Here is a 19,638-nt window from a genome sequence, read left to right as displayed (position 1 = left end):
TGGTTCATTGATGAACGTCAGTTCAAGCCCAATTAGCTATTCTGCTTTATCTTTGTAAATGTCCGGAGGGGGATTCTTAACATTGTTAACATACATATTTGTGGGTGTGTGTTTGTGTGTTTGTGTGTGTGTGTGTCTGTGTGTGTGATGACTTCCAGGCCAAAGCAGCAGGCCAAGATGGCCGAGTACTGCCGGTCAATATTTGGAGATGCATTGCTTACAGAGCCTCTGGAAAAATATCCTGTGAGTACATAAGATGCTTTTACACACATGCATGTGCTCAGATTCAGATCATTCATGATTGCATGCTCTCTTTCTTTTGCTGCCTCTTTATCACACACACACACACACACACACACACACACACACACACACACACACACACACACACACACACACACACACACACACACACACGTATACATAACATGGCCAGCAGCGAGATGTTATCGCACAGATGAGTGCACCAAAGAAGTGTCCTTGAACACTGTTGCCTAGCATTCAGCATGCTTCAGATGCACATAAACATGTACATATGGGCGAAAAAATACCATTATATCTAATTCATTTGATTTTATATTTATATTTATATTTGTGTATATGTGTGTCTTTTTTCTCCTCTCCATTTGTCTTTCTCACATCCAGCAACATATCGACATGCCTTCTAGCACCTGGCAAAATGTGTTGTCGCTGTTCTTCCTCTTGCTGTCACTCCGGGCACGCACCTAAATGGCATCCTAGACTTTATCTTGCTCTCTCCCTCTCTCTCCCCCTCTCTCTCACCCTCTGGTTTTCATTCTCATTTTCAGTCACAGATACACACACATACCTGTGGCTGTTTATGTGCCACAGAAGCCGACTTCTAATGATTCACCCCACAATCATTTTTATTTTTGCCTCGCCGTTATCATGGCCGAGACTGCAAATGACAGCCGTGCAAGATTAAATGAAAATGTTTTACGCTGTAATCTAAACGTGGTTTTTCTTGGCAGTCCTTTATCTTTCCTCTGTTGCCATGGCTACCTGTCAAAAGCTTGCTTTGTGTCTTTGTGGCCAAACTCTTTTTTTAAACCCCCCAAAGGAGTCTTTGTGTGTAATGACAAAGGCACTTACATGAGGCAACTACACACACTTGTCGCACAAACTCTCACACTAGCTTGATCTTGAGCACGCAACCCTGCACACATATGTACTTATACATGCCACTTACTCCTCTCCTGTTATTCTCCTGGGACGACTTGTCCCTGTTGGTGTAACACTAAAGAACAGCGAAAGTTCCCAGCAGGCAGATGCAGCATTATCTCACAAACACAGGGAGCTCCTCCAGCACCGCCGCCTGCCAAAGACGCGTCCCACTGAGAATTGCAGGCTTCTGACTGGATTTGACATTGAGGCATTATCGGGGAGAAGCCTTTTGGATGGAGTGGCAGAGGGAAGGAGAAGGAGAGAGATATACAAGGAGGCAAACGCCAAGGGAGAGAGAGACAGAGAGAGAGGGAGAGAGAGACAGAGACAGAAAGTGCTATTGAGAAATGAGATTTCTAGCACTAAGCATGTAATAACTGGGAAAGGTGAGTGCAATGACAACCACTCCCTTCTGGCATTGAGACGGCTGTGTATACGGCGTGGCGAATGGGATATCAACTCTGTTAGTCCATAGGGTCAGGGCCAGATAAGGTTATATAGCTAGATTGGCTCCAGCTGAGCCTAGGGTGAGAATAAAGAGGATTACAGTTTTCTTAGAAACTCGAGTGCCGCCTGTATCTCCACTCCACAAAACCGTCATTTAACCTGAATACAAAAGACTGTTGACAGTGTTTTATTCTTTTACTTTGTTTTGTTTCTGTTATTGTTTTTCAATTAAGCCGAGAACAGTCAGCTCTTTCCCAAAAAAATAGCTTAAAATAGAGATACCTCAGTGTAAAAATACTCCTTTTAGTAAACTTCAATTAAAAGTCTTGCGTTCAAATTGCAAAATGTATCAAAATTATGTTGCAGGAAAAGACCCCAGTGTGAGATTATTATTTATTGTTTTAATGAATCATTATCACTGACATGTAAGTGCATTTACAGTGCATTTAAAACTAAACTAATTTCAACAACCTAACGCACTGGTAGTTAAATCCATAATAATGACCCATGTTAATACAGAGTTCACTAGAATGGCCCTCAGTAGAGTGAATCTCTGTCAAGGTCAAATTTTATAAAGATTCAGATTTTTATTTGGATCTGCACCAAATTGCACACACTCATTACTATCACTCTCCTAAATATGCATACATTTTTCATCAGGATCCATACATTATTATCTGAGAATAATCAATGAAAATGTTGTAAGAAAACAAAAAATCCTGGATCCACCCCCTGATCCAGATCAGTACCAATGGTTTAATTGGTTTAATGGTTTCTTCCCTGACCCATACACTGGGACCAAACTACATGTACCTACTAGTTTTACTTAACTACATTACTTTACTAGGTTTCATTTACAGTTCACCACTGACCAGACATCAGGTCCTGAAATAATTGAAAGAACGTGGCGAAAATATTCCTAGACACTGAGTAAATCTTTAAGAATTTGAGTGTTTTCTGCCTCAACTCGTTTTACTGATTCTCTCTATTTCACGCACTTATTAAAGTGACGCAAACTAAATGTTTTGGGATTAACGGAAAATGGAATCAATCAAAGTAAAGTGTAATTTTATCAAACGGGTTTAGTTCTGTGCATTTGTGCAGGGTCCAGATTACATGCCACACTCAATCCTGAACTGGTTCCATTCAAGTTGAACTGTTTAAGTGAAGCCAAGGAAAGCAGTGTGTCTTATCTGTATTTTATCACGTACCACGAACAAATGCAGGAAGGTTTAGATGTGTGCATGGCATCTGAGAAAGTAGGCTATTGGACAGAGAAGCTTCGGTTAAGTTTGGTGCATGAGTCACTGTTTTCTTGCTCTTATAGAAGAAGTAGAAGTAAGAAACATTTTAAGTTTGGTCATGCATATAGGTGATAAGTTGTAAAGACCCTGCTTGTGTGTATACATAACATTGGCGCTGACTTTCTCGATAATCCATTATTAATATTCCTAAACACTGTGATCTTAAAGCAGTGTACCCCATGAATAAATCAGAGATCTGCCTATTTCTTGTCTGCTCCCTTGAGAGAGTGTGTATTTGTGTTTAACGCTCGGTTTCCTCCCAGGAGGCTGCTTTTAGTGTTGAAAGTGTAAACTTTTCAGCTGTTACATCAACAGACCTTGCAAGCAGAATCATCCACAGTGAATTTTAGCAAAACAAGATGTTTTTGCCATGAATTCACGCGTTAAATGACACACTCCAGTAAACAGCTTCCGCATTTACATTCTGTAATTAGCTAATTTGTCTCCAAAGTGTTGTAAAATTTACTATTTTAATGTATGGGCGCCTTTCAAGATACGCACACAATATGCAATAATAGCCTAATAAAATAAGTATGTAAGGAATAACAGTAAACATAAGATTTCATTCTATTAAAAGCCGTCCTTCCAATCTCCAACAGATTTGACAATCAGGATATTGGATGTCATGGTGGTTCAGTGGTTGCGTCTGTTACCTCACAGCAGAAAGGTTCTAGGTTCGATCCTGACGGGCGACTGGGCCCTTTCCATGTGGAGTTTGCATGTTCTCTTCGTGTCTGCTTCCTCCCACAGTCGTGCAGGATAGGTTAAATGGAGACACTAAATTGCATGTAGACGTGAACCTGAACTCCAGAGGATGTCCACAGAATTGGGTCTGGACTTTCTGCACAGTTTGCCTTTCACATATGAACAACACAGCAGGAGATTCTCCGCTCAGACACGTTAACAACATCACAGAAATATATGGAGCGTTCAGGTGAGGGCTGGTGCAGTGGCAGGATGTAACCTATTAATTCTGCTGCAGAGATCACATGGTTTTGTTTACAGCCCACTGACAATGACGTCGGCCCTTATGACTCCTCTTTTTCATGCGTCATCTTTTTTTTTTGCATCAGTCGCATGTTAAAAACACCATCAACCCCCCCACTTGCTCGCGGTGATCTCCCGCTGTGTTCTCACATTGGAGTTTTTACTGGGGGGCTGAAACTCATGTCTGAAATCAGCTTATGTGAGCCCTGTGATGGACTGGTGAGCTGTCCAGCATGTACCCCGACTCTTGCCCAATGCCAAGCCCACAACCATCAAAGGATAAGCCATATAGATGGATGGATGGACAACAGGATATTACATTAATCTGCAGAAAAACCTTTCATTCACTTTATATGAATCTTTTTTATTTTATTTCCATGACCTTTCTGTGATTTCCATGACCTCTCTGTCTCCAGCTGGAGTCCGGTGTCCCACTACCCTGCCCGATGGAGCTCATGGGCAAAATCTTGGTGAAGAACAAGAAGAAACACCACAAGACCGACGGAAGTACCAAGAAGAAATTGTCGGAGCAGGTTTCCAACACCTACAGTGATTCTTCCAGTGTGTGTGAGCCCTCCTCCCCGAGCGCAGGTACAGCACGCACACACACACACACACACACACACACACACACACACACACTCACATCCTAACAGAGCCATCAAGTCACACTGGGACAGCTGAGTTATGATGTTTCAGAAGTAAAATGTAGCCTAACGGTCTGGGCCCATCTGCTCCACGGAGCGACACCTCTGTGCCGTCCAGGAACTGATTCACTGGAGCCAAACAGTGCTATTGTTTATCATTTATCATTTTCATGGCCCTCTCCATCAGCTGGAGCTGTTATTGGCTGTTGCATACGCTGCCTGTCAGGCATCCACCCTGCTAGTCACAGGGGCATCTTAAAGACTGGCCAGCAGTGTGTCAGTGTGTGTTCATGCAGCTGTGTGTACATTATACTATAACAGGGGTGAACTTTCACGCATCTCAATTCATGGATTTTTATATTTTCACAGCTGCTCTCTGGTCGGAGTTCTCCATCATCATTCATTTCTGCATATTGGCTGCACTTCAGATATGTCGTGTGTGTGCGCGTGTGGAGTACATGCATGCTTCGGTGTTATTGTTTTACATCATATTTTTTTCAAAATGGTCTGTTCATTGTATCATTCAGCTTTAAACACTAATAGACAATCACTTTGAGTTTTCCTAATTGCAAAGCTGCTTGCATCATTCTTACACTAACACACACTGCCCCCTGGTGTAAGAATAAATGCAACACAAGTGTTAGAGGTACACTGATCTGTGCTCAAGGAATTTGAGCTCGTCTATGCCGACACATTGAGAGACATTCTGTGATAGACACTCTGTGATCAGTGTTAGCTTGTAGGTTTGATTTCAGAGGTGGGAAAGGCCCTGTGAGTCTGTGATTCAGCAATCACACTAACTGCATGTCTACACATTGATTTATATTAAACAATTAAATACTATGTTATAATGACATTGAGTTGAAGAAAGTCTCATAGATAGAAATCAGAGGCCCATCAGGCAAATTAAACATTTGCTTCCCGTGGCAGGGCGACTCGCAGTGTGACTTCATGTGGAGTTCAGCTTTGGTTGTCTTTTACCCACAATATTTGCGTATGTGTGCCAGTACCTTAAGAAAGGCTGCCTGAATTTGAATGTGACTGTTACAGTAAAAGGGAAAACTATATTAGTTTTCATTGATGAAGAGCTGCTGTATGTCTGCCCTGAGATGGACTGACAATCTGTACCCCGCCTCTCGCCCAGTGTCAGCTGAGGTTTGGTGATTTTTGCGTAATCAAACACTGATGAAAACATAATTAATCAGAAGTTTTGGGCAGCCGCTCTGTGGCTGGAAAGCTGTGAAAGTACAAACTGGTCTTGTTGCTGCCCACATAATGTGTTGTTCCTCTTCTCTCTGGACACTTAGAGAGATTATAGTGTGAATATCAACCTGTAAATATAGATGCAGGGTGGACAAAAATAGTGATTTAAAAAGTGAGGTGGGCAGATATTACATGGTAATGAAGCAAAAGTACTGCACTTGTACTGAAAAGTAGAAACACTACATTACCAACACTTCAAATGAAGCTTTGTTGTGTTCTATACAGTAGTTTGACCTTGTGTTTTTATAGAACGGGAGCTTTGTTCCTCAGAAGTTTGTTTTTTCCACTCAGGTTCGACCAAAGAAGAGATGGCAGATTCTTCACAGCCCTCTGAGGGTGCTGAGCTCAGCCTGAGGCCGCAGGGGAGAAAGTCTATCGGTGAGTCAGACATAGTACATGACCTCAGACTCAGAGGGAAATCTTTAGCAGGGCTCTCATTAGGCCGGCGCAGAAGCTGTAGGTCAGTTCACATTAATGTCCTCAGCCAGCGTGACCTCAGATTCCGTGGCAGATCTTGAGCAGGTCTCTCATTATGTGGGTGCAGAGGCTGTGTCAGCTCCAACAAAACAATATTCAAAAGAGTATCCTCGGTGCGTGGGCTCTGTGTATTCAGCTGTCGCGGTTCCCCTTGTTTCTGCTTTAAATGTAATGGAGGAAACTGATCCTAGATAAAGACTTTTTCGAAGGCTTTCAGCTTTCAAAAAAGTTTTCCATTGAGCTTGTGGAAATACCAATTGGATTTAGACAATTTTAACTTTTTTAAGGTCATTTAGCTTTATGTAATGTTATTATCTGTGACTCATGTTTCAGGTGAGGTGGAGGCAGAAAGTGAAGATGAAGATGATGATGATGATGACTGTAAAAAGGGCTCAATGGATGAGGTTTGTCCTTCGCTCTGCATTCAGTTCAAATACTAGTAATGCTTGACATTCATAGCTCAGTAGTGTGCACGTCATGTGCTAAGACTGCCTCCTAGTGTCCGTATTTGATCATGCATTTAATCCCTACTGTCTTCAAAGTTCTTCTCAGTGTTTTTAAAATATTGCGTGTGTGTGTGTGTTTGTGTTTGTGTGTGTGTGTGTGTGTGTGTGTGTGTTTGTGTGTTACAGGGCACAGCAGGCAGTGAGGCATTTGCCACAGAGGAAATGTCCAACCTGGTCATCTACATCCAACCAGTCAAGTTTAACAGCTTTGAGGCTTCCAAAAGTAAGTGAGAACACAATACACATGTAGTCTAACAACAGATAACTGCTAACAACTGCTATTACTATGGAGTAGTCTGCTGTGAGGCTGTCACTTGTTACATCTGCACTATATTCAAAGTGGTTTTGTAGTTTCTCAAGAAACAATGAGATTGGTTCAAGATTTTGGATCCAGAAGAAGTTGAACTCTCATGAACTAGTGTTGTCATTGCTGCTTATTTCCTAAACATTTTTTTTTTCTTAATTCTTATAATATAACTTTTTCTCATTGAATTTCAAAATTATTCTCATAATATTTCAACATTATTCTCAAAATTTAAATCTGTCTAATTCAATCCAATTCTTTCCTATGATTGAGCAGATATTAGTTTGTGAAGTCATAAGCAATCTTAAAATATTTTGCTTACAAAATGATATTCACTAATGTCTCAGGGTTTGTTTTCTCTTGGGAATTCTGGAATAATGTTTTGAAACAAGTGTTACAGCAGCGGTACATTTAGACATCAATGTTTGAATCTATCTAACCGTTCGCTAATTCTGATCAATGTATCTCTCTATCTATCTGCCTGCAGAGATCAATCGCAGTTACCAGATGTCGTCCTTCGTAGAGACCAAAGCTTTGGAGCAACTGACCAAATGCCCTGTCGAGTTTGTGGAGTATCCTTCTCACTTTTATGGAAGCAGCGAGTCGTACAACTTCATATGACTCACAGTAATTGAATCACGCTAAAGAAGCCTAATTAAAATGAATGGATTCAGTCAACAGAAACGCTAGAGTGCTTTTACTTTGAAACAGGTACTGGAAGTGTTGAAAATATTTATCTTTGAGACACAAATACACGTTGAAACTGTGGCGAAAGATCCTTTTCACTCTGTGAACCACATGCGGTTCAAGGAAAAATAGGCAAATCCCCGACTCTAGAAGAACCAGGACTGAGACACGAGGCTCATGCAGAAAGTGATAACATGGGCGCGGAGATGAAAAGCAAGACGTTCCATGACGCACATGTGCTGCTTACACATCCAGTATAGCCAGGGTGTTATGGTAGAAACAGCATCATTCTGCTCTTTACGGTCACTTTGCATCTGTAGCTCATCCTGTCAGTGGAAGTAACGGATAATAAGATAATAAACTAAAATCAATAATTCAGATTTTAATGCAGTCTTACAAGTATACACGGTTGTACTTGCAGAAAAAGGGTAGAGGAGATGGTGGCAGCTGCAGCAGTAGCAGTAATTTTTAATGCTCTTCCTTAACACAGCTCTTTTCAGATACAACAAGCTGCAGCTGAGCAGGATTTACCCTAAAGGCACTCGAGTGGATTCATCCAACTACAACCCTCAGCTCTTCTGGAATGCTGGCTGTCAGCTGGTGGCTCTCAATTTCCAAACCATTGGTGAGGGACGATCCTTCATTCCATCACACTGCTCGGAGCAGTTATTGCTATTATTAAACCGCGTGTTTGATTTGACTGTGATTCTAATCTTCGCTCCACAGATTTGTCCATGCAGCTGAACCTGGGCATGTACGAGTACAATGGCAAATGTGGATACAGACTCAAACCAGAGTTCATGAGACGACCAGACAAACACTTTGACCCTTTCACTGAGAGCACGGTGGATGGGATAGTAGCCAACACACTGTCTGTTAAGGTATGTGTTGGTCTTTTTTGTGTTTGTGTGGCTCTGTGTGTGTTTGAGTGTATTTATCTCTCTCCTCCTTCCTTCCAGATTATCTCAGGCCAGTTCCTGTCGGATAAGAAAGTGGGCACATACGTGGAGATCGACATGTTCGGCTTACCTGTGGACACCAAGAGGAAAGCCTTCAAGACCAAGACATCTCAGGGCAATGCCATCAACCCTGTCTGGGAGGAGGAGGCCATTGTCTTCAAGAAGGTGAGACGAAGTGGTCACATTTTATTTGAACAGTTTACGTGCTTGGAAGTAAAGTTTCAGGCAATTTTATCGGACAAGTATTACGACACATACAAACTGGAGTGGTACTTAATAGAGCACATATGTTCGTCAACGTCCAACACTCCAACAATCAAGTCGCACCAAATTGCTCTAAATATGCCTAATTGTTTTTTCATCAGGATGCATGTATTATCAGGAGAGGGAATGACCTGGGTGTATTTTCTATTTTCTCAGGTTGTTCTGCCCACACTTGCTTCATTAAGGATCGCTGTGTTTGAAGAGGGAGGAAAGTTCATCGGCCACCGCATCATTCCTGTGTCAGCCATCCGTCCAGGTGAGTTTTCATTTGACATCCCCTCTGTCTTTATCTATGTCTAAGACCCGTAAATAGAACAATAAAATAATGCAATTATTATAAACAATAAAAATTGCATCAAAAATGACCATGGTAAATGTACATTTTGTGTGAATCATGAACCAGAGGATGAAATGTTTACATAAGCTACAGTTTGTCCCTTAAATGTGTTTAACTTATTGGATGCTATGCTACTGTGTAGGTTACTCTTCTAAATAAGCTTCTTTGCTGATGGATGTTTCTCTCACTCAAACCCTGCAGGCTATCACTACATCAGCCTGAGAAATGAGAAGAACCAGTCCCTGACGCTGCCCGCTCTGTTTGTGTATGTGGAAGTGAAGGACTACGTTCCAGACACATTTGCAGGTGAGTCAGGTGAACGTTCTCAAACCAAAACTTTAAATGTTTTGAACTGAAAACACTGCAGGTTCAAAGTCAGGTTTGTTGTCACAAAAAAAACCCCTCTTTTCTTCCTTTTCCCCCAGATGTCATTGAAGCGTTGTCCAATCCCATCCGCTATGTCAACCTGATGGAGCAAAGAGCCAATCAGCTGGCTGCTCTCACTCTGGAAGAGGGAGGAGAGGAGGAAGGTGACAAAGAGGTGTGTGTTTATACTCATTTCTGCAGAGTACATAGACATTAGTTTTCTTATGTGTGGAGAGCTTTGTGCCATTAAACAGTTTATCAATAAGATGAGCAGCCCTGTGGTCAGCCGGCTGCTGGTATAGAAATTCATGCGGTCCGGAGTCTGAGAAGCTGCAGAAAGAGGTGGAGCTCCTTTGCTTTAGTACGAGGAGGGTTTTCTAATAAAACCACAAAGTACTTTAAAACCCACAGCCAGCACCACTGCAGTAGAAGATGGATGGTGAACCACTGCTTGTTTCCAGCACAGATATAATCAAAACACTTTGTTTGGGCTATTTTTCATTCCCAGTCCCTCTATGATAAAGTGTAGTGCAGCCACAGCCGAAGCAGCACTGTTGCTGTATTTAATCAAGTCTCTTCCAGCATCCGCCTGCAGGCCCTGATACTGGGTTTCCTCTGGGGGGTGGGTTCTTTAAATGTGACTCTGTGTACTTTCATTATTATTCTTAAAGGTAATTCCTCACTGGGAGTGACACGAGTAATTAACAGTATATACCACTGGAAGTCAGACACTGTCTCTTCAATATAATACAGCAGGTGAAGAAATATACAATTTACAGTTTCGAACTCGTTCTGTAGGTCCAAGGCTATTTGGCTCAACTCAACTGTCCAGAGACAAGTTCAAAAACATGTTTTTTCCTTTTTGTTGTCTAACCTTGACTTCGCTTAAAGTTGCTTTAACTAATATATCCATATTTGCAATTTATGAACTTGTTAGTGTAAAGAGATCATCTAAAAAGTTTAGCTTCCAAACCCCATAGACTATCATCGCCGACCTCTGCCTGACAGAACATTTTAGAATCCTTCAGCCCATAATTTTAAATTACCTGCAAGTTCACTTGTCAAACATCACTCCAACTGAATGCTAATGTTGCTCCATTTATGTTGGATGTGTGCATGGCATGCTAACACATTAGCTATACGAACTTTTTAAGACTGTAATGACTTTAAACTGGAGCTATGCCAACTGCTGTATATGAATCAAAACTAGAGTTGGCAGTGACCTTTAACTTCAGTACAGGCTTCATTTCGGAGAGGTTGTAACAAGTCCTGGCTGCTTCAGAGAACGTGACCTTCTGTTTTGTTCCGAGTGCCGTCGAAGAAGAAAACGATTACACTGCATATATGTTACACTCATGGGACATAAGCGTTATAGTTGAAACGATTTCATTTAACGTGTTAAGTTGTAAATGGGATGGTGTAAGTCATTTTAAATGGATCTAACGGAGAGAACAAGTAGCCAAGGGTTAATGTGGGTTGCAGTGCAACAGAGAACAGGGAAAGTGATGAAATCTGAGCAGAGATCTGAACAATTTCCAAGACTTAAGTTTGGATAAATTTAGGGTGAGAGGCCAGGCAGGGCACAGGGTTATCTGAGGTTATTAGAACAGGGGACTGGAAAGAAGGGTTGTCCCTGAGGGGCTCCGCTTATCTGATTTGCCAGCTGATAAGATTTCCCACAAGGGGCGGCTGACAAAGAGCGGTTTCATGCCGTGACCATGGCAACAGTCGCCAAAAGCGGTAGAGCATTGAAAGGCAGAGCACAGTTCGCCGAGATGAATATAAAGAGGAGCAGAGGAAGAAAGGAGAAGGTCCGGCTATCGTGACTAGAACAGAGATTGCCGAAACTGCATTAACCTTTCAGAGATAAGAGCGTTTAGTCGGAGATACGTCCGAGCCAAGGGGAAATTAAGACTTGCTCCGCCTCGGCACAGGACGCAATGCTGAGAGTGGGTTACCAAAGCTATGTCTACAAACTGTCCTGCAGGACACAGGTACAGCAGGGGACTTCCGAAACAGATACGACCACTTGAGGAGGTTTATACTCCTCCCAAAAAGATATGCAGCAGAGATGTGTGTTGCACTTGATGTGTGTGTGTGCGACACTGCCGTCAAACTTTAAATGCACTTTCCGCACTCTAACTTATTCAAACAATTTAACATTATTGATTTAAAGACTTATTAGGTTTGGTAAGTGGTTCTGCAGAGGTATCAGCGTTGAGTAGTGCAATCATTTGTATTGACTAACAAGTGGGATTGATCGACAGGTGGAGGCAGGAAGCGACGCCCCCTCAGAATCGAGGGTGGACCAGAGGGTGACGACGCCGACAGAGAACGGAGTGAGCTCCACACCCATCATCACCCCTAAACAGCCGTCACTCGTCGGCCAGAACCAGTCTGCAGGTGCTCCATAATCACACGTGCAATCATTCACAGTCCATTGTACTGTAGGTGCATAACAAGTTGATTTGTGTTTGTTCTTACATTGCCTTAAGATGTCACATTTAGTTTACTTCATATTTAATTTAATTTAAACATCACAGTCGCATTTTGACTGCACTGCAAGAATATATGTCTTTATTCTGAAATGATTATTCTGTCTTTAATCATAATAATACACTTGTAATTTATTTAAAATATCATATGGAGAATAAATCTGGGTCTTACGGCTTAATAATGAAAAACACTAGTAAAAAATTTAGTTTGGCTTCAAGATTATTAATCAGAACAGAAAATGTTTGCTCCCCTGCTGATCTATTGATTTGCTCTGACTTTGATTCTTTGGGGTGATAAATAAGCTTCTACTGTTCATATAAATGTCAAGTTCTGAGATAATATTGTACAAATTACTTCATTAACTCTACTTGTTTTGTCGCCAGGCTCACTGAAACCACCAGTGAAGAGTGAGGACATCGTTCAGAGTGTTCTCACCGGTAAGATGACGGTTTCAAACATCAGATTTTATTGAAATGATTCCTGATTTAATGTGAAAGCAATGATGGGTGTTGAAGGGTTATTCATGACAAACTATGATAAACTATGATAATTATTGTTGTTGCTACGTCATTAATATGATTCTGTGATTGTCTATATTGTATTTGTGCTGTGGCAACACATGTTAACGTCTTGCCCAAAAAAGATTACTGAATTTAATTGAATTGAAATTGATAAATGAGTTAAACATAGTCTGGTATCAAGAATATAAAGTGTTTTGTCTAGTTTGCTTGTGTATTAATGATATAAATTTAAATTTGCAAGATAAAAATACCTTTTGAACTTGAATATTGAGACTAAAAGCACCATAACCAATAGAAATGTTCTTTTTCTTTCATATTTTTGCTCTCTTGACTTTCGTCCTCCATCCCCTTTCCCCGCAGAACTGGAAGCTCAGACATTGGAGGAGCTGAAGCAACAGAAGGGCATTGTTCGGGAGCAGAAGAAGCAGTACAAGGAGATGAAGGAGCTGGTTCGCAAACACCACCGCAAGACCAGCGAGCTGATCAAAGAGCACACAGCTCGCACGTCCGAGCTGCAGAGCCAGCATCAGCGCCGGCGCTCCACCCTGAGGAAGAGCCACAAACAAGACGGTAAGAAAAGGTAGGTAGTCCTCCTCTTCTCCGCTTCAAGCCGTTCTACTTTTTCATTTCCCCTCCCCTGCTTTTGAGATTTTGGCATTATCAAATCGCATGGGCTTCTGTATAAGCTCCCACAAGACATTTTATTTTCTACATAGCAGAGAAAACTATGGAAGTACAAACATAACATTTTCAGTAAGCTCTTTTCTCTGAGCTGTAAAGAGAATATCTCTTGCAGATATATTGTTGTCACTCTCCATCTGCACACACTTGACATGTGTCCATGTGTATGTGTAGCTCACAATTTGACGAGGTCGCTTCTTTTGGGACATTTAAAAGTCATTCTGGGACATGCAGTAAATCTCAATCTAAAATAAATAATGAGGCAAGTTTTGCAAAAGTGGGAATGCCATTAATACAAGATTTTCAACACAACATCAGAAGTTAACTCATAGTTAACTCATAGTTAACTTCTGATACCCTCCTACTGTTTTTCTTCTTTTCCTCCATCTACACAATCACACAGTCAAATACATATTAAATCCAGTGTTGCATGTTAAATAGCTCGGAGACTAAAAGTAAAGGACAGAAGTTGCCCTCCTCAGGAAGTAAAGAATGAGAATCAGTGGATACATTTTCCCCCACACCAGGGGGACCCATTCAGGACCCACAGGACTCCATCGTACACTGACGAATCAGAACTCACCGCACACAGGACCTCAGAGGCCCACAGGAAAAGAAAGATAACACATTGAAGCGAGTTGCTTTGAGATAAGAGTCCTCTGTGATGTTTGAAATTACTTCAAAACCCTGACGTCAGTGTTCTTAGCACCACAGCCTGAGGGGGCTCTGCAGACATGTAAAGAAGGTTATTTCAATTACCAGCCAAACCGTTATCGAGGTTGCTCTGAGGAATATAGCACTTTTAAAAAATATAAATATGCATATAGCGTGCATTTATTAACTGTATCTGTATAAGTTAGGCACACTCTTCTGTCATTGAAGCAAACTCATTTGTGAATGTGTGTTTGCATGGCCTCGTGCAGCCGGTCCGAGCACTCTCTGTCGACCCTGGACAAGGATCTGTGTGAGCTGGATCAGGAGTGTAGCCAGCGGCTTGCTGAGCTGAAGGAGCAGCAGCAGCAGCAGCTCCTCACGCTTCGCCAGGAGCAGTACTACAGCGAGAAGTACCAGAAACGAGAACACATCAAACAGGTGCTCACAAACACCCACAACAAATACATGTTTTCAAGTGAATGGGAAAGCAGTCTCAAAAGGGTTTTAGCTCCGTATCAGTAATAATCCTCATCCATAACACACAGGAAAACATGACCAGTGGGAGATTTCAAACCGAAACAGGGCCAGCACTGTTCCCTAGCCTCACAGAAGTAGTGTGGACGGCAGGAGTAACAGTAGCAACAGTGATGAGTTTCAAAACAAAATAGGAGTTCATGTTTTCATTTAAATATTTAGAGATACCATATCTACACTTGTTTCCCTACGTATGATCCCTGGTGTCCTCATTTGTTGCTGACTATATGTAGTATGAACAAATCCCTTTGAAATTGTATTTACATGCGTATGCAAGTCTCCAATTCACTTTAGAGGCTTATAACAGTTTTTTGGTATTGAAACCTTCTATCTTGAATGTCTACTTAGTATTTTGTAATAATTGTCAGGCACACATATAGATATAGAGGACTTGCAGCCTTAGTCCACGCCCAGTTTTTCCTGTCATCTCTGTACATCTCTGTAAGTTTCCTATTATCGGCCACCAACTTACAGCTAATTTCATACTTGTCACTGCACGTGTGTCGTTATTAAACTTTTGAAAAGGGATATTTTTTGTATTATTTAAAAACATTTCCTTATATGTACTTCTCCAGAATTAAGGATACCAGTCAGAGTAATGCCAGTTCCTACCCAAACAGTACACAAGTACAGTGGGATAAACAAAAACACGTGCCCCACACACACACGCACGCACACACACAGGAGCTTGCCCTGACTTGTATTGGATTTGATATAGCGCTGACTGTCCCAAAGCTCAGAGAGGCTAATGCAGATGAACCAGATGAAGCAAATAATGAATAAATGAATACTGCAATAAACTCCACAGCACCCCCCACCCCCTCTCAGAATATTACTGCAGTCGTTCTGCTGCCTGTGCACATGTTCTGGTGCTTGGTGTGGAAAAATCAATGTCTTCTGCTCCAGTACACCTGTGCTGTGAGCACAGCTGAGGTGTCAGAAATGGAGGTTGTGTTGTTTCCCTGATTTGAGTGCAGTTTGATTGGGATCAGAAGGTCAGCAAATGAAGTGAAATATTAACTTGATTTATTAAGAATGTCGTACAGACTAAACAAAAATGTTGCTCTGTCCGATTTTGACTTTGTGTCCAGCTGGTTGAGAAGCTGACCACCATAGCAGAGGAGTGCCAGAGTGCTCAGCTCAAGAAGCTCCGAGACATCTGTGAAAAGTAAGTGCACAGCACAAACACACACTCACAAAACCGCACAGGAACCCTGTTCACGTTTTAATTCTCTCTCTCAATGCTGCTCTCTTTGTTTCATCACACACAGAGAAAAGAAGGATCTGAAGAAGAAAATGGACAAGAAACGGCAAGAGAAAATCAACGAAGCCAAATCTAAAGACAAGAATGTGACGGAGGAGTAAGTATTTGTATTTGATCAGGTGAATGAAGTCAATTTCAGTGTGGGTTTGGTTGTTATACATAATATGACCACTAGATGTCACTGAAGACTAAAGATTTAGCACCACAGAGGCTGGTAAATATAGTTGACTGTAAACTTCTTCCGTTAGAGAGAAGCTGGAGATCAACAGATCGTTTGTCAATGAGGTGGTGCAGTACATCAAACGGGTAAGAGATGATCATAGAAAAAGTATATTATGATAGAGAACTTTCTGGAATCAATATCACTGTATTTTGCACCATCAGTAGAGTTACTATAGGCTACAGTTCATACACCCCTATGCTTACTTATTTATGGGTACATCCTTTGTGTTTGTGTGTTTGTTTGTGTGTGTTTGTAGTTGGAAGATGCACAGAGTAAAAGACAGGAGAGACTACTGGAGAAGCACAAGGACATCCGCCAGCAGATATTAGACGAAAGGCCAAAGGTACGACATTTATGATCTACTGCATATCAATATTTTTGTCACAAATCCCTGGTCTGTCGACTGACATGATCCACCATCCCTGACACATGGGGTGTCAGGGACCAGTGGTCAGGATTCTCCTTTGGTCCTCACACATGCAAAAAATGAACACATTGTGTCATATTATAATTTGATGAGGCTACAAATAGAAATCCAGTTGCACAATCATCAAAAAGTATCTTAAATCTGAAAACAAATCTATGAAGAGCTTTAAAAATAAGCAAATAAACTAATGCATTCTTGCTATGGATAAATAAAAGTCTTTATATGTGCGGTTAATGTACCAAAGAGCACCTTATGGTTGTTTATAAATATATTTCCAGAGAGTTTTTATATAAAGAGGGTTATGTGTCAATATTGCTACCACAAAGGTAGATGCATAGACTGTATATAATAATATATGTTATCTATGTTACTTAAAGGTAGATGTTATTTTACACATATTCAGCATAAGTAAGTGCTTTAAAGCTTTTTACACAATTTTATTTAAGTTATTTATTGTTTTGATAAGAAAAATAACTTTGGTTTAGTATACGTCTCTAAAACCAATCTTTTTAACCAAACACCAGCTTCTCATTTTCACCACTAGGTGGCGACATTTACCAGGTTTAGTTTGATGCTGCTTATAGATGCTGCACTGTCTGGTACTTGTGTGCAAAATGTAAAACATTACCGAATAAGAAGCTGTTGCCGGTTTAAATGCTAATTCCTGCTTCATTGTCCATGGTAAATAGTTCATCTACATGTAAGAGTTGTGCATTTGTGTATTAGTGAAGAGCGGGTAATTGCTCCTATGCTGTAGCTGCAACAATGGCTGTAATACATTTATGGCACTCATCCAGATGCTACATATACTTGGGTTTATTGTGAGGTGAGCACTTGTGTGTGCCTGTGGGAGTTCTGCTTTTCTTCTATATGAGTTCTCAACCTTGACATTGTGACTGTCATTGTAGGAGGGCTTTGAAGCTGAAGAGCATGGTAAGACCCTTGTTCCATCCCTCTGTTCAGTATTAATATAGCATCAGTGCAGCAGCATTAATATGCAAGCTTGTATAAGCCTGGGCCACTGACTGGCAACAAGTGAATGTGCACTGCATCTCTATGATGTTTGAATTATTGCTAAATTTTTTTATATAAGAGCAAGAAATAGGCTGCGTTACTGTAATTTAGCAGTAATTGGCATCGCATGGCGGCATAACAGCGGCAGCAGATTGGCCTGTGCAGTGAGATCACACCCCAGTTGGAGTGTTCAGATTTCATCCCACCTGTCAGTGTCCTTGAGCAAGATCCTCTACACTAATCAGAGTAAAGGGGAATTAACTTCACCATTGTAGGCTTAATTATTATTGTATGTCTACACACTACACTAACACAGAATGTTGTTCTCCTGACCCTATCAAGAGGCGCAGTCATCTCACATGTAACATATCTGTAACATGAACCCATTACACAAATTATTAGCGTGTATTGTTGGAGTGATCATCATGAAAATATAATATCTCTCACTCTCTTGTTTTCTTCATCTCTTTCAATGAGCTTGATAAGATGTTGTTGCATTGCAGTGAAAGCCATATTACATCCCAGTGCCAGTGTAATGAAGATTGCCTCTGCTCTGCCAAGGAAACACTCTGCCGTGCTCCTCCGATCATGTCATGTTGTCAAAGGAGCACGGTGCACATTTATAATACTCATGAGAGAGTGAGTGTGTGTTTTTTTAGACATATACATTAATACAAAGTCTCCTGTTGGAGACAGTTCCATGGCCGCCCACTCTCAGAGTGACAGCTCCCTGTTCCTTTAAACCTCTCTGAGTCGAGTGTGGGAGGTGCAGCACAGACGTGCACCTCAGTGCAGCACAGACAACCTCATGTGAGGCGCTGGGCTGTGTTCCACAAAGCTGCAGTAGGGAGAGATGAGGTGAATATGTGCTAGAGAGAGAGACGAGTGTTTAAAACGAAACAGGAGGATAAATTCAGAGATAACTGTATTTGCCTTGTCAACCAGTTGGTTTTCGTGTAAATGACTCAGGCTACTGTGTTCCTGTGGCGACAGTCGTCATCTTTAAATAGCTGCTCGAGCATCTTTGACAATAACACGCCGATTGCACTGATTTCACCAATATGTGCTGTGTCAACTAGTGTCATTAGTGTCTAATCAAGATTGAATTAAGCAAGTTTCCTTTGATTAGAGAGGGAGGCACATGCTGCTCCGCTTTCTTTTTCTTTTCTAGCTCACTTTAATATTGCAATCAGATTTCATTCTGTTAGCAATTATTGTTTCCCACAAAATCGTAACTGATTATCCATCACCTAGCCCACTGTCACAATCTTTCCTCTAAATTGACATCCGCATCATGGCAAATTTAATTTGCCGGAAGAGGGCTATTGCATAGTAATCAACCACCTCTGCAATATCTATTCCCCTGCTATGGCTGTCATCTGTATGCAAAATATGCAAGAGATGTCAGAGGGACACGGCTCTGGAGACAACGAGCAGAAGATGCTCTGGGTTATGTTTGTTTAAAAAATCAGGACGCTTCCCACAACACCCAAAGTAAAGAATCCATTTATTGTGTTACATGATTCAGTTAAATCGTATTAAAATAAAGCGACAGAACCGTGTCGAACAACCTGGTATCATTCATACCTTAAAGAGCAACAGATCTCAGGGAGAGCTACTGTATATGGGGAAAAAGGTGAGGGAATAGCACAAAAAGTTTGAGAATGGAAAAAGAAAATCTGGGGTTTGAAGTGAACTCACCAGACCTCTAAAGTCCCCTTCACATCTTTGCATCAGGCTAAAGGCTCGAGGCTACGATCAGTCTAGTTCAGCTTTAAACTTGACCCCCCCCACACAGTGTGTTGAACCCAGCCGTGAGCGCAGAGCAAATCATGCTTCATCTGAAAGAATCATAACTCACCGAACTGTCTGAGGTGAAGGCAACGTGTGGGTAATGCAGGTTCCAGGTTTTGATAATGAAGAGGAAGATGTGTAGTTAAATCGATTATATTTTATATTTTTTCATTCATCAATTATATTTTTTTTATTCTCAACTGTCCATTATATATCTGAGAGTGTTAGAGCAATGCTGACGCTACAGAGTGAAGTTAAGAAGTTAAGGCAACTAGGCTGTGATCTACACAAAACCAG

The 19,638-nt window shown here is 41.3% G+C and overlaps 1 protein-coding gene across 2 annotated transcripts in view; it reads left to right on the top strand.

Moving 5' to 3' along the window:
* LOC117758564 (1-phosphatidylinositol 4,5-bisphosphate phosphodiesterase beta-1) overlaps positions 1-19,638 on the top strand; it is a 109,407-nt gene that overhangs the window by 79,844 nt on the left and 9,925 nt on the right. Inside the window, exons 13-33 of one of the 2 annotated variants that reach the window (XM_034580344.1) lie at positions 159-243; positions 4,340-4,514; positions 6,125-6,211; positions 6,644-6,714; positions 6,943-7,039; positions 7,608-7,692; positions 8,308-8,432; positions 8,534-8,688; positions 8,767-8,931; positions 9,187-9,286; positions 9,569-9,673; positions 9,793-9,908; positions 12,001-12,136; positions 12,613-12,666; positions 13,111-13,330; positions 14,355-14,523; positions 15,711-15,787; positions 15,891-15,980; positions 16,132-16,189; positions 16,363-16,449; positions 17,442-17,466. In XM_034580344.1, coding sequence (XP_034436235.1) covers positions 159-243; positions 4,340-4,514; positions 6,125-6,211; positions 6,644-6,714; positions 6,943-7,039; positions 7,608-7,692; positions 8,308-8,432; positions 8,534-8,688; positions 8,767-8,931; positions 9,187-9,286; positions 9,569-9,673; positions 9,793-9,908; positions 12,001-12,136; positions 12,613-12,666; positions 13,111-13,330; positions 14,355-14,523; positions 15,711-15,787; positions 15,891-15,980; positions 16,132-16,189; positions 16,363-16,449; positions 17,442-17,466 — 2,282 coding nt within the window. The remainder of the gene's footprint in view (positions 1-158; positions 244-4,339; positions 4,515-6,124; positions 6,212-6,643; positions 6,715-6,942; positions 7,040-7,607; positions 7,693-8,307; positions 8,433-8,533; positions 8,689-8,766; positions 8,932-9,186; positions 9,287-9,568; positions 9,674-9,792; positions 9,909-12,000; positions 12,137-12,612; positions 12,667-13,110; positions 13,331-14,354; positions 14,524-15,710; positions 15,788-15,890; positions 15,981-16,131; positions 16,190-16,362; positions 16,450-17,441; positions 17,467-19,638) is intronic. The other variant, XM_034580343.1, reaches the window with a different exon arrangement.

This window comes from Hippoglossus hippoglossus, chromosome 24, assembly GCF_009819705.1.
Source record: "Hippoglossus hippoglossus isolate fHipHip1 chromosome 24, fHipHip1.pri, whole genome shotgun sequence".
Taxonomy (NCBI): Eukaryota; Metazoa; Chordata; class Actinopteri; order Pleuronectiformes; family Pleuronectidae; genus Hippoglossus; species Hippoglossus hippoglossus.
The sequence above is the reverse complement of the archived record's forward strand: the minus strand, read 5'-3'. Positions and strand labels throughout refer to the sequence as shown.